The sequence below is a fragment of the Alexandromys fortis genome, unplaced genomic scaffold (assembly GCF_014885135.2).
Source record: "Alexandromys fortis isolate MF-2015 unplaced genomic scaffold, M_Fortis_MF-2015_v1.1 scaffold_53, whole genome shotgun sequence".
Lineage (NCBI taxonomy): Eukaryota > Metazoa > Chordata > Mammalia > Rodentia > Cricetidae > Alexandromys > Alexandromys fortis.
In genome coordinates, this window is record NW_026067939.1 from 10,054,642 (window position 1) to 10,067,196 (window position 12,555).

Consider the following 12,555-nt stretch of genomic DNA (forward strand, 5'->3'; position numbering starts at 1 on the left):
TCTAGAGCATTTTACCTTATATGCCATTATACAATATTTTCTTATTTTTTCCTAAGCATCCTTTCATTTTAAATAGATACTGATGAAAAATATAACAGCAATCTTTTATATAAGACCTAGATAAAAAGCACTTAAAATGAAAAGTATAATATTTAAAAAGTAAAGCAATCAATCCATGATACAGCAATATATAGGGTTTACAAAGTGAAATTCTTTTTTTATTTTATTTTTTTTTAAACAAGAAGTTTATTTAAACAACAAGACACTTGACTTGAAGGGAAAACTATCTAGGATCATTTTGTTCAAGAGTAATTTATCCCTACTTAAAGACAGATTGCCCTACATGTAACAGCTACGTATAAAAAAGTTATAAAATTGTCCTTGTTTTTACAATGATAAATGAAAAACATTAAAATTCTCCAATCGAACAAGGTATGCAAGGATTTTGTGGTTGGGTTCTTTTGTTAAAACATTGAGAGCAAAATAACTTCCTGGAATATAAAGATAAGAGCTGATGAGCGAGCATGCCACTAATGGAGCAGGGGATATTTTCACAGAACTGGACTTTCCCCCAGACCACCTCCATCTGCTGTCAGTCAAAACAGAACACTGGCCATTTAGTTTAAAAAAGAAGAAAAAAAAAAGGAAAGAAAAAAGCGCAATATGCTTGTGCACATACACCAGTTACTTTATGTACAATAAAGAAATGGGGACAGGGAAATGAAAGAATAAGAGAAAACTATACTGTAGTAGTCAGGATGTGGTGGAACCAAATTGCGGCTTTCTAATTGCGAATGTATTCTTGGTCTATAACAAAATTCTGGAGTAAAGTAGCAGGTTCCCTTTTTAGTAGACACCTCCTGTCTGCTGCTGGAACACATCAATCGTATCTTCATCCTCCATTTCCAACTGTGCAGGTGTGTCTGTTTCATTGATTGGCTGCCCATCAAACCGGAATCTGATCTGCCTCATTGACAAACCCTGTCGTTCACAATAGGCTTTCATTAGTTTACTAAGTGGTGTATGCCTCTTAATTTTAAACTGCACCACAGAGCCATCCTGCCCCGCCACCTTCAAATTAATATGGTCGTTGTTCTCGGTCTTGACTCCTTCCTTGGGTTTCTCGTCGGCCATGGCGAACGCCGGAGTCTCCTCAGCTGCCGCTTCACAAAAGAGGCACCAGGTCCGCACTGAAGGAGCACACAGGCAGCACCAGGAGCAGCAGAAGAAGCCAAAGTGAAATTCTTAAGTAAATTCTATTATAAATGTTTTTTTAAGGAATGTACTAACTGATCATAATGAGAAATTATAGTACTGTGAATGGAAGAAAAAAAGTGTTTCAAAGTTTTTATATTATTGTAATGAAGATAAAGTCACTAATAAGAACATTTAAAGTAAGGATAATTATAGTTAATATTTTTAAATTCTTTTTCATAAAAAACTGCACCATAATAAATAAAGGTTTTCTCAGTTTACTCTAGAGATGGGCACAAGAAGCAAAGAAAATATATATTTAACAAAACAGAGCCTAGGAAAATGCAGTGCCCAAACTCGTTCAGTTAGTGTTCATTGTAATTGATATTATAAATATATGAGTGATAAATAATGCGGCAGTGGGTTAGATATTGTTCAGTATTATTTACATTTAATTTAAACAATTGCACATTTATTCGCTTAATCCTTAAATTAATCCTATTATATGAGAACTTCTTATTGTTGGTGAATATTGAAGTAAAGTCTTAATCTGAATCAATTATAAATATTTGAAGGAAACTGATAAATTTATAAAATGAACTACTTTTACGGTGATTAAAATACCACGGTTATATAGTGCTCAAGCTACACCACACTTAGTGAAACTTACATGACTTCTGGACTTCAAAACTACGACACTATATTGTGGCATTGCACTACATATATAGCATATAGCTGTGACATGTATAGTATATGACACACACAAGTATGTATAAACGCACATGTATGCTATATTGTCTGGTGATTTTTGAACAGAACAAAATATAATAAGTAATTGTCAAACTTCAAATAGTTTCTAGACACTGGAAAGATCAACGATTCATTGTTTGCCTGGGCACATCCTACGATCTTGAACTTTTAGACGATAGTCTGAGAGGCTGATGACAGACAGACAGATGACAGATGGATGGGCAAACATGTAGAAATAGGAGTCAGCACGGAATGATGCTGTCCTTTAAAACACCATTTCACTCGTGGGAAGGTACAGCACAGTTTCATCAGCCTTGTTTCACACGTGAAGACACTGACTTTCACATAGTAAGGAGAAACGGTGAGGCCCACAACCAGTTAATAAAGGAGTATGGACATTAGTCTAATCAAAGTATTTTTTCTTCTTCTATCCTCTATCATATGTAGTGGGAATATGTCCAGATTTTCCAAAAACTACTTTTCAGTTTGGTAGAAAGGACTTTGGCCCGGTTTGCTAATATTAACACTGAGAGAAACAAAACTTTGTCAAAGGTAAATGATTGCCAGTGTTGCGGTTAGAAAGGCAGAATGCTGTGTGAGATCATAGAAGCCCAGGCATCCGGGTCACTTTCTGTTATAAACTTTGGCTCAGCCTTGCGGTCTAATGAGTCGATACAATCATTGCATGAAATATGTTCCCTAATATTTTTTTTCCTATAGTTTCCTCAATTGAAAAGAACAGCCCCACACCGAAGTGCCAATTATTTTTTATGGGTCTGTTCCACATGCATCCAACTTTAAACTAGACACAGGAAGTGTGAACATCACGGTCACATTAAAATTCTTCATTTTCATTCAATTACTGTTTATTTTCCTGGAACTTGGGTAATTCATATCCACATCAGGCAGCCTTTATGAGGGCTCTTTTGGCATTTAGGTTGTTTTCTCACCAATCTCCACTGCTTTCTCTGCCTGCTAAGAATCCTTTACTGAGCACAGAATGAAGTATCAAACTTAATGGTATTTTCAAATTCACTTTATTACTTCTCACGAGAGAGGGACTCACGCCATCCATGTCTGAACTATGGAGAATTCTATTTGTGTTCCCCCTGTACACTCCTGGCCAATAAAGTATGCACTATAGCAATGAGACTGACTACCAATGGCCCTACCATCTCTGACATCTGATTGTCTCAAAAATGTTCTTGCTTCTTTTTCTATTCTTTTTCATAAAATACTTGGTAAGCTGTGTCCCGTTTTTATTTGACTGTCTTTTTATTTTATATTTAGATTAGAAATAAGATGTTGTTAAAATTTGCATAATACTTGTTCTTTTGATTTCTCCTTCTTGATAAAAATAGTGAGAGGTACCTTATCTTTCAGGTGTCACTTTCCTAAATATAGGTTCATCCTAATAATTACAGTGATCAAATGATCATTATGTGCTCGGACATATATTCTTTATGCTTGTGTGCTAGCAATGCTATTTCATCATTTCACCATTAATATTTTGTTATGTTCCTCAGGGAGTCAATTGCTTCCTCTTCTAATTAGAGAACCAAAGACAGTTAAGTTGGCAATGAATTATAATTAAGTTTGTGTTTATTCTTATCTGTTTAAAGTGATGTCCTAATGCAGCTGTTTAGCTTGACAGGGTCTCTTTTTCAGCGACAAAGGCAACGGTAATAAATGCTTGCGATATGAAAGGAGAAGGGGCTTGTGGAAGGAGGCAGCAGACCAGTGAGAAATAAGGCAGAGGTCAGAAAACGGTAGCATGGGAAGGGAAAAGTAAGGACAGTCATCTATAGAAATGTCACAATGAAACCCTTTACTTCATCTGCTGACTTTTAAAACTGATAAAGAAAGAGCGTCAAGCCAATGAAATGGCACCACATGGCCAATCTTACGAAAAAGTCTGAATTAGTTTCTCAAAACCTCTGTAACAAAGTGGATGCCTTAAAACTTCAGAAATCGCACCCTAGAATACTACTCCTACTTAACTGGACTTTATTGCCGACTTTTGATGTGTGTCTCTGTATATGATATGATGATCATGTATGGGAGCACATGGTTGGCAGGTGTGTATAAACACCTGAGTCTGACTTCAGGAAATTCGTCCTTCACTCCCTACCTTATTCATTGAGATAAAGTTTCATAAGTAAAGGCAGAGCTTATTGATAGGGCTCATCTACCTAGAGACCTTTCTCTGGGAATCTGCTGTCTAATAAAAGCTAGAATTAAATGCAGGCCCCACATTTACCTTGCATTTATATTGGAGCTGGGGGTCTGAACTCTATTCCTTACTCCTCCACCGTCAGTACTTTACCTATTGTCCTATTTCTCCAGTCCTATTTTACCTGCCGATAAAGTCTCCCTATGCCTTTTTCTTTGTATTTTCCCTGCCCCTTGGAAATATATCTTTATATAAAATAAAGGGAAACTGAAGAATTTCATTTTTGTTTGCGTGTTTTATGGTGGAGAAGATTCATTGTAGATAAGAGAGTGAGAGCCTAGTCAGAGGCAGGAACACTTGGGAACATGGTGAACCAGGTGAACATAATCCTGATCCAGGCCATGACAGGAAAAAAGAGAGGGGAGTGGGGAAGAGTCAGGAGAATAAAGGTCAAAAGACAAAAGAAATCCAGGTAACCAAAATGCTGGGTTATATAGGGGAGGGCATCGGGGGGAAGGTCAACCAATTTCCTGGGCTGGAGAAGTTTAGTGGGAAGAGATGGGTATGCCAGCCAGAAAGACCATGTAACAACAGGTAGGGACTGAGGGATGCTGGGAGAACCTGGTGCAGGGTTCCCCTAGCTCGACCTACTGTGTGACTGTGGGTCTCTACATCTGTTCCTATCAGAAGTCTCTCTGGTGACAGTTGGCCTGGTAAATGATCTATGAGTATAGCAGAATATCATTAGGAATAGTTTCATTTCATTGACTACCCCCCCCCCCCGCCTTTGGTCAGTGGTGTTTTGTTCTACACTATCTCTGAGTCAGCCAGCATCACTAGAAGCATTGTATTTTTCCAATCGTGTTTGAAGACTGAATCCAGAGCCTCATGCCTGCCAAGTAAGTGTTCCATCACTGCTAAAGAACTTCTAAGACTCGTTCTTTCAAAATGTCGTAAATATGCCAGGGAGGAGGGAGCTAGTATAATCTCTGTTTTGTCTTGTTTCTTGTTTTTTTTTTTTTTTTTTCTGTTCAGTCTGGTTGATGATAAAAACCTTATATTAATGAGTTTTGTGAGCTCTTTAACCCATGTTATTACTGGGTTAAAGAATTTAACCCAATTTCATTACTGTAGCTCTGTAATAGTTTGATATCAGGGATGGCAATGCCTCTGGAAGTTTCTTTATTGTACAGGATTGTTTTGGCTATCCTAAGGTTTTTTTTTCCATATGAAGTTGATTATTTTTCTTTCAAAGTCTGTGAAGAATTGTATTGGGATTTTAATGGGGATTGCATTTTGAATCTATAGATTGCCTTTGGTAGGATTGCCATTTTTATTATGTTGGTCATATCTATTCTAGAATATAGGAGATCTTTCCATTTTTCTGGTATCTTCTTTAATTTCTTTCTTCAAAGACTGAAGGTTCTTGTCAAATTGGTCTTTAATTTCTCTGGATAGTGTTACCTCAAGATATTTTATGTTATTAGTGGCTATTGTGAAAGGTGATTTTTCTCTGATTTCCTTCTCGGATTCTTTATCATTTGTATATAGGAGTACTACTTTTTTGTATATTTTGTATTCTGCCATATTACTGAAGGTATTTATTAGTTGTAGGAGTTCCCTGGTAGAGTATTTGAGTTCACTTATATATACTATTGTATCATCTTCAAATAACAAAAGTTATTTAAAATTAACAAAGCACCATTTAAGTTCCAAACTCTCTGTGTTATAGTATTTCCCATCCTGGTGTAGCTCATTCTTTTCTATTACTTTATTCTCTCTTTAAAGCCTTTACTATTTTTAAACTACTTTTTCCATCACGGTTTATATCCATTTTCTTTTCTTTGTTCAGTATCTAAGCACCTTTGTAGGCATACTGGGCCTTTTAAAAATAGGTTTTCTGTGCCTGGATCTGGCCTTCTGTGCATCTGTAGCTTCTTTGAGTGATAAAATGAGCCTTAAAGGGCCAGGCCATCCACTGCATGGCTCTGAGCAGGTGAATGGCTCAAGTCTGCAGGAACAGCTGGTAGCTGCAGTGCTGTACACTGAGCATCAGCCAGCCTGAGAGGCTACAGGACTAGGAAGCCATGTACAGCTCTGTGTCCAGAACTTAGCTTTATCAGGCCCTATGTTTGAATATTTCAGCCTCCACGTTGGACGCCGTACGTAGTGGGACTCTATTCCTCCACCAGTCCCAAATAATGACATAGAAACTTATTATTTATTATAAAAGCTCATCTTTAGCTTAGATTTGTTCCTAGCTAGTTTTTATAACTTAAATTAACCCATACTTTTTAATCTAATTTTTTTCAGGAGGCTCATCACCTCGTCTCCATACTGCCCATCCTACTTGCTATGTGTCTGGCAGGAAACTCCACCTTTCTTCTTCCCACAGTTCTTCCTCTACCCAGAAGTCCTGCGTATACCTTCCTGTCTATACCCTCCTGTCTAGCTATTCGTCTTCAGTTGTTTGTTACACCAACCACAGCAAAACATCTTCACACAATGTATAAGTATCCCTCAACACAGGAGTTCTGCACTTCTCTCTTCTCTTAGTCTTCCCATGATAACAGTGTGGGACTGAAAAGGGCAAATCATGATTACCATATAAAAGAAGTCGGTTTTCACAGGAAGACTGAAAGCTCTCATAAATAAGCAGGCATAGTTATTCTAGCACTTGGCAAAATAAACTTTCAACAAAATTTGTCCTAAGAGATAAAAAAGGTCACTTTATACCCGTAAAGCAACAATATATCTATATTACATTGCAATTATAAATATATACACATCAAACACAGGTGTGCCAATACTATAAAACATAGACAAATAAATATAAAGTCATGGACTGAATCCAATATACTACTGAATGACTTCAGTACTCCACTCTCATAAACACACAGGCCATCTAGACAGAAAATAAACAGAGAAAATTTGGTGTTAAGTAACTCATAAATCAAATAAAAGTCTATTTACAGAATATTCCATTCAAACACTGGAGAACATGCATTCTCAGCATATTACAGAAGTTTCTCCAAAATATTGCACACATTAGGACACAAAACAATTCTGAATAAAAATTGCAGGAAGTTTTGTATTCCCACTGACCACACAGGAATAAAGACAGACATCAATGGCAAGATAAATGATATAAAGTCATGGAGTTTAAAGGACACACTATTGAATTACATATGGATCACATAAGAAATCTTCTGGACACTCCGATTAGGGAATCACGTAGGCAATCTTCACTCACGTCTCATCCTCCAATTCCAAACCCTCATTCTCATCTACAGCCCTGTAGCAGACCACCTGCAGACTATCTGTTCTTTCTTTCTTCACTCCCTGGGGACTCCACAGATACTCCTGGCAGATACCGCTGTCCTTCCTCCTGTGGATCCTCTCTACCCCTCCGCCCTTCTAAGAGGCTGTCCCAATTCCTTCATGTCAGCTCCCAATACCCAGTAACATAATCTACCTGGGACCATCAGTGACTATACCTAGCAGGGACTCAGAAGCACTACGTACCATGCAACTCATAGCTACAACACAGATCTAAGATCCAGGACAACAGAAATCAAGACGCAGAATACACACCCAATGAAGACAAGACCAAGTACCAACACCAAATTTACTCAGCGACCGTGGCAGCACGTGCTTGGCCTTCACAGGTCTGGGACCTATAGGGTCCTCATGATGGAGGAGAAGTAGACACAAGCCTCTGTTTCTTACCCAGACACTGTCTCCTGTTGATAACTGCTTGCAAATAATAAAAAGTAGTTTTCTCCAACAAAATCTCACAATGTATTCAAAGCCCTTCTTATGGACAATCTCCCTGTGTAGAAATAGATGGTCAACCTAGAATGAACTCAGTGACATTTTAGGAGTTTCTTTGTATCACAATGTTTTGTCAGGGCTTTTTTGTTTGTTTGTTTACAATAGATGTAATATTTCACAATGTTTTTAGGTAGTTTCTGTGTGTGAGAATGTGTGTCTCCTTGTCTATGTATGTTTCTGGTACTTTTCTTTGGATATTTTTTTATTGTTTGTTTTGTCCCATAATGTTTTTTTTTGTTTTTTTTTTTAATTTTATCTTATCATTATTAATGTTTAAGATGGCTATTTTTATTTTAATGAGAGACTGAAAGAAAAGGCATGAATTTCGGTCAGTGGCAAAGTAGGGTGGGTCTGGTCAGAGTCTGGGGTTAATCAGAATGAAAAAAAATAATTTTTCAATAAAAAATATAGAATATAAGGAAAGACAAATCTAAAATGTGGTAAAAATTAAAGCGTATTATATCAAAATCTGTAGGATATAAGGAAGGCAGTCCTTAGAGGAAAGTTCATAGTTCTAAGAATGGATGCTAAAAAGAATGTAATGATACATATATAAATATTCTCCAATTAATCATCATTCAGTTCTAGATAGATTCAGAAGAATCAATGCCAATACTCATCAGACCATATCACAAATTCTTAAAATGCTTTATTATATTATTATTTACTTTTTATCTTATTATTTAATATATTGTGTATATATTTCATATTCAGCCAACATTACCCTCATAAAAAACATGGCACGAAAAAAAAGTTGTAAGTTAATCTCCTTGATGAACATAGATGACTATTGTTTTGGTAAAATTTTGGTAAGCCTTGATCAAGTACACATAAAAAAGATTATTAATCATGATAAACTTAGTTTATTCTTGGTATACAAAGGAGTTCAACATATATGAATCAATAATTACAATATATCTCATAAATGGATTCACTGGTAGAAATCAGATGGTCATCTCAAGATATGCAACGAATTAAGACTCTTGTTTTACTCCACAAAAATCCCAATTTATTCATGGTATAAATCCTAAAAATCTAGGAATAGAGGTAATACATAAAAATACAATAAATATTATACATGACAAATATATCAAGGGAGGAAATACTCAAATGTTTTTACTAAAATTACAAGAAAAGACATCTACTCTTCACATTTTTATCAAATATAGTGCTGCTCTCTATGATGCCTTCATGCTTTCAAAACTAACACCATGTGGGAATCTCTTACACATTATGAACTTTAGATACCAATTTGTTATGCAGCCTTGACTGCCTATAGGCCCTTAAGAAATGCTTCCCATAAGATTTTGCCTCAGTATTGCTGGTCTCTTGATAGTCATGGCTGAGTTTTCAGTACCGGCTAACCTGCATCAATTGTCCTAGTAATGGAAGACTTTGGCTTCAGTTGTTCTGGTTTCTTGATGTTCATGGCTGAATCTTCAGATCTTGCTGACTAGAACCTACAGATTCTTACTTCAGTTTGTGACAAAAACAGTCCCCATAGAGTTTTTTGGATGCTCTCAAACTTTTCTTTGAAAGGCCACAAGCCAGGGCTTCACTGTCAATTCATTCTCAGCATTATCATTAAGTTCCTACAAGAGCTTTTAAAGCCTTAACTTTTCCAGCCTCATACCTTGAAAATCCTTCACCTTTCTCTTACAAAATATTCCAATGTATAAAAGCCCATCACAGAAATGCTCTTGGTACCTATATCTGTCCTATTTTTTCAACTGATATAATAAAGAGCATAATCATAATCAACTTACAGGGAAAAGATTTATTTACATTACATATCCAGGTCACAGATCATAGTCCACCGTTATAGAATATCAAGGCAGAAACTCAAGCAGACTGGGACCTGTATGCAGGAATCGAAACAGAAACTGTAGAGGAACACTTCTTATTGCCTTTCTCCAAATGACTTGCTCACCTTGCTTTCTAATACAATTCATGACCAGCTGCCCAGGAGTGGCACCAACCACAGTGGCCTGGGCCCTCCCACATCAAAGATCATTGAAGAAATTGAGCCACTGTCCTACCTGCAGGTCATTTTCTCAACTGAAGTTTCCTTTTTCTCATTTGACCTTAGCTATGCCTACTTAATAAACAAACCAAAAAACCAAAATCAAAATAAAAACAAAAATCTAACTTGTACACTGACTTTTTTTTGGAAAGATTCTATTTGAATTTTCTATTATTAAAATTCTGTGTTTGTGTGCACATGCATGGGGGTGTAGATGTGGATATTTGCTCACTGAGGTGAATGTTTCTACTGATTATATGAAATGAACAAAGAAGATTGAAAGTTAGCAGCCATCGGGGTTATTTTGAAATTGTCTCTTAAGATATTTATTTTAATGAGGATTTCACTGCATAGGTTAGCAACAGATATATTACATTGTTTTCTGCTGGGCACTGAAGCAAAGTTTCTATTCAAGCATTGAATAACCCATTAAAATATATTAAAAACTTAAATATCTATAAAACACTTTTAGTTATAGAGAGTAGAGTGATATACACATACATTTGTGCTATTGATTTTATTCCTCCATAATTATTATATAACTGTTTGTGATTCTATAACAGAATGACTACGTTTTTTATCTTTAATTCTTAATGCTTAAGTTTGTTGAATGACACGTACACATAGAATTCACTGAAAAGCATAATTCATATTCTATTAGCCAAAGAATAAAGGAAAACAATAGATTCATAAAAGATGTCTTAGCTTCAAATTTGCATTACACTAACCCTGGGAGCACAAGCTGCTGAAATAAGGTCTTTAACATATCAGATAAAACACCATAGCAGAAAGATCAATATGTGCAAACTACTCATTAGCAGCAGGAAAGTCCTTGGGTAAACAGCTTTAAATAAAACTGTGAAGGGCTTCAAAGAGCAAAGAAAGGAAAGCTCAGCCCCTGAATAGGTCACCATGATTCCAATTTCCTACTGTTCAACATGAGTAAACGAGTCTCAAATTTTCTTTTGTTAATATTTGAAAATTTGATAATTAAAGCATCCCCCATTTTCCAAATTCAGTTCATTTCCAAGTTAATAGATATTTGATTATATTTTTATTTTTTCTTAAGCACATTCTTAATATACTGTATGTACATGATAGACATCACCCTTTCTAAGTTTTTAATTAAGTGGATTTGGACTTAATTATGGAGTGTTGTCCACTCCAAAGAATAAATTCTGTGTGTAAAGCCATTTGTTGGTGCATGGGGCTCTCAGATTGGTCCTGACCTGGAAGCTTTATCCCTACTGGCAAGTGTTCACCGATGTAACAGGTGCTAGAATGTTACCTGAAGAAACAAATAATCCCCAATCTTACCCAAATGAAGTTGGTTAGCATGATTGTGTCTGCGCTAGCAAGGCATGTCCACTGGTAGATGAGTAGCAAGGATGTCATGGGAATAACCAAATACTTTCTGATTTATTTAAGGCTGCTCCACTAGATTAAACCTATCCTGGGCAACATTGTCAGTACAGGAACCTGCAGATAAAGAAGTCATAGGCCCTAAAGGGAGAACTTACTGCTATTTTGCTAAGTTAAGATGACATTAAAATGACTCCTAATGACATATCTTTATACCCTTACATTAAAGCATCTCTCAGCCCTCATTTGAGAAGTTGTGGTAGATGATGTTTAACCCAGAGAGCTACAACTAGTCAACGAGAAGAGAGCAAGAGACTGTAGACTACTCAGACCTAAATGGGTTATCTCTATTGCCTTCCTTTCTCAAAAGGCTAAGGGATCTTTCCGTAAGAGGGATCAGAAAAAACTCTAAGAGTCAGAGGCAGAGAATGACCACAAGTAAACAGCATCCTCCAGACACACAGGGCAAGTGCACACACAAACTCAGAGTTTGTGAAAGCATGCATGACTCCAATCAAGCTCAAGCCAGAACAAATCTCAACATGGAGAGGGCTGGTAGACAAAAATCTCACTCCAGCCAAGGAACTCTTAACATGGATAACTGCTGGCAAAGGGAGAGGAAGTTTTCTTTTAGAGTGTTGATCTGGCAGGTCGACTGTACTTCTTTGGAAAGCCCCATATGCAAGAATGCATGGGTAGAACAAATTAGACTTTAATGGTGAATTAAAAACAAACACATGTGCACAAATTTGGATGGATAGGGAAAAGGGAAGTTCTTGGGGGAGTTTGGGGAGAGGGTGAATATGATCAAAATACATGGTAAGACATTCTCAAAGAACTGATTTTTAGAAAAGAGCTGTTTTTCTCTGCTTTCCCTCTCTCAGCCATTAAATAACTACTAATATATTTTGTAACCATGTAGATTTGCATAATCTAGGGCTCATCTTACGTAATTGTACATGCAAAGATATTTTACTAGTTTAGGCCAACATTTTCAAAGTTTATACTTACAACATGACATAGGGTTTGTTTTTGTTGTTGTTGTTTTTTGTTTGTTTGTTTTTTGAGGCAGGGTTTCTTTGTATTAGCCTTGTGTGTACTAGAACTATCTCTGTAGACCAGGCTGGCTTTGAATTTTTAGAGACTCACCTTTCTTTGCCTCAAAGGCATACATCACCACTGCCCAGCTGATTTTGAATTATTTCATTCTCACGTGATA

The 12,555-nt window shown here is 36.4% G+C and overlaps 1 protein-coding gene across 1 annotated transcript; it reads right to left on the reverse strand.

Moving 5' to 3' along the window:
* Positions 1–624: 624 nt before the first annotated feature.
* On the reverse strand, positions 625–1,231 carry LOC126504917 (small ubiquitin-related modifier 2). Its single transcript, XM_050147506.1, has one exon. The coding sequence runs from the start codon at positions 1,132–1,134 to the stop codon at positions 847–849; it is 288 nt and encodes a 95-aa protein (XP_050003463.1). The 5' UTR covers positions 1,135–1,231; the 3' UTR covers positions 625–846.
* Positions 1,232–12,555: the final 11,324 nt, after the last annotated feature.

Bases quoted from the DNA above. Each gene is read 5' to 3' on its own strand.
- LOC126504917 (XM_050147506.1), bottom strand. From the start codon at position 1,134: ATGGCCGACGAGAAACCCAAGGAAGGAGTCAAGACCGAGAACAACGAC.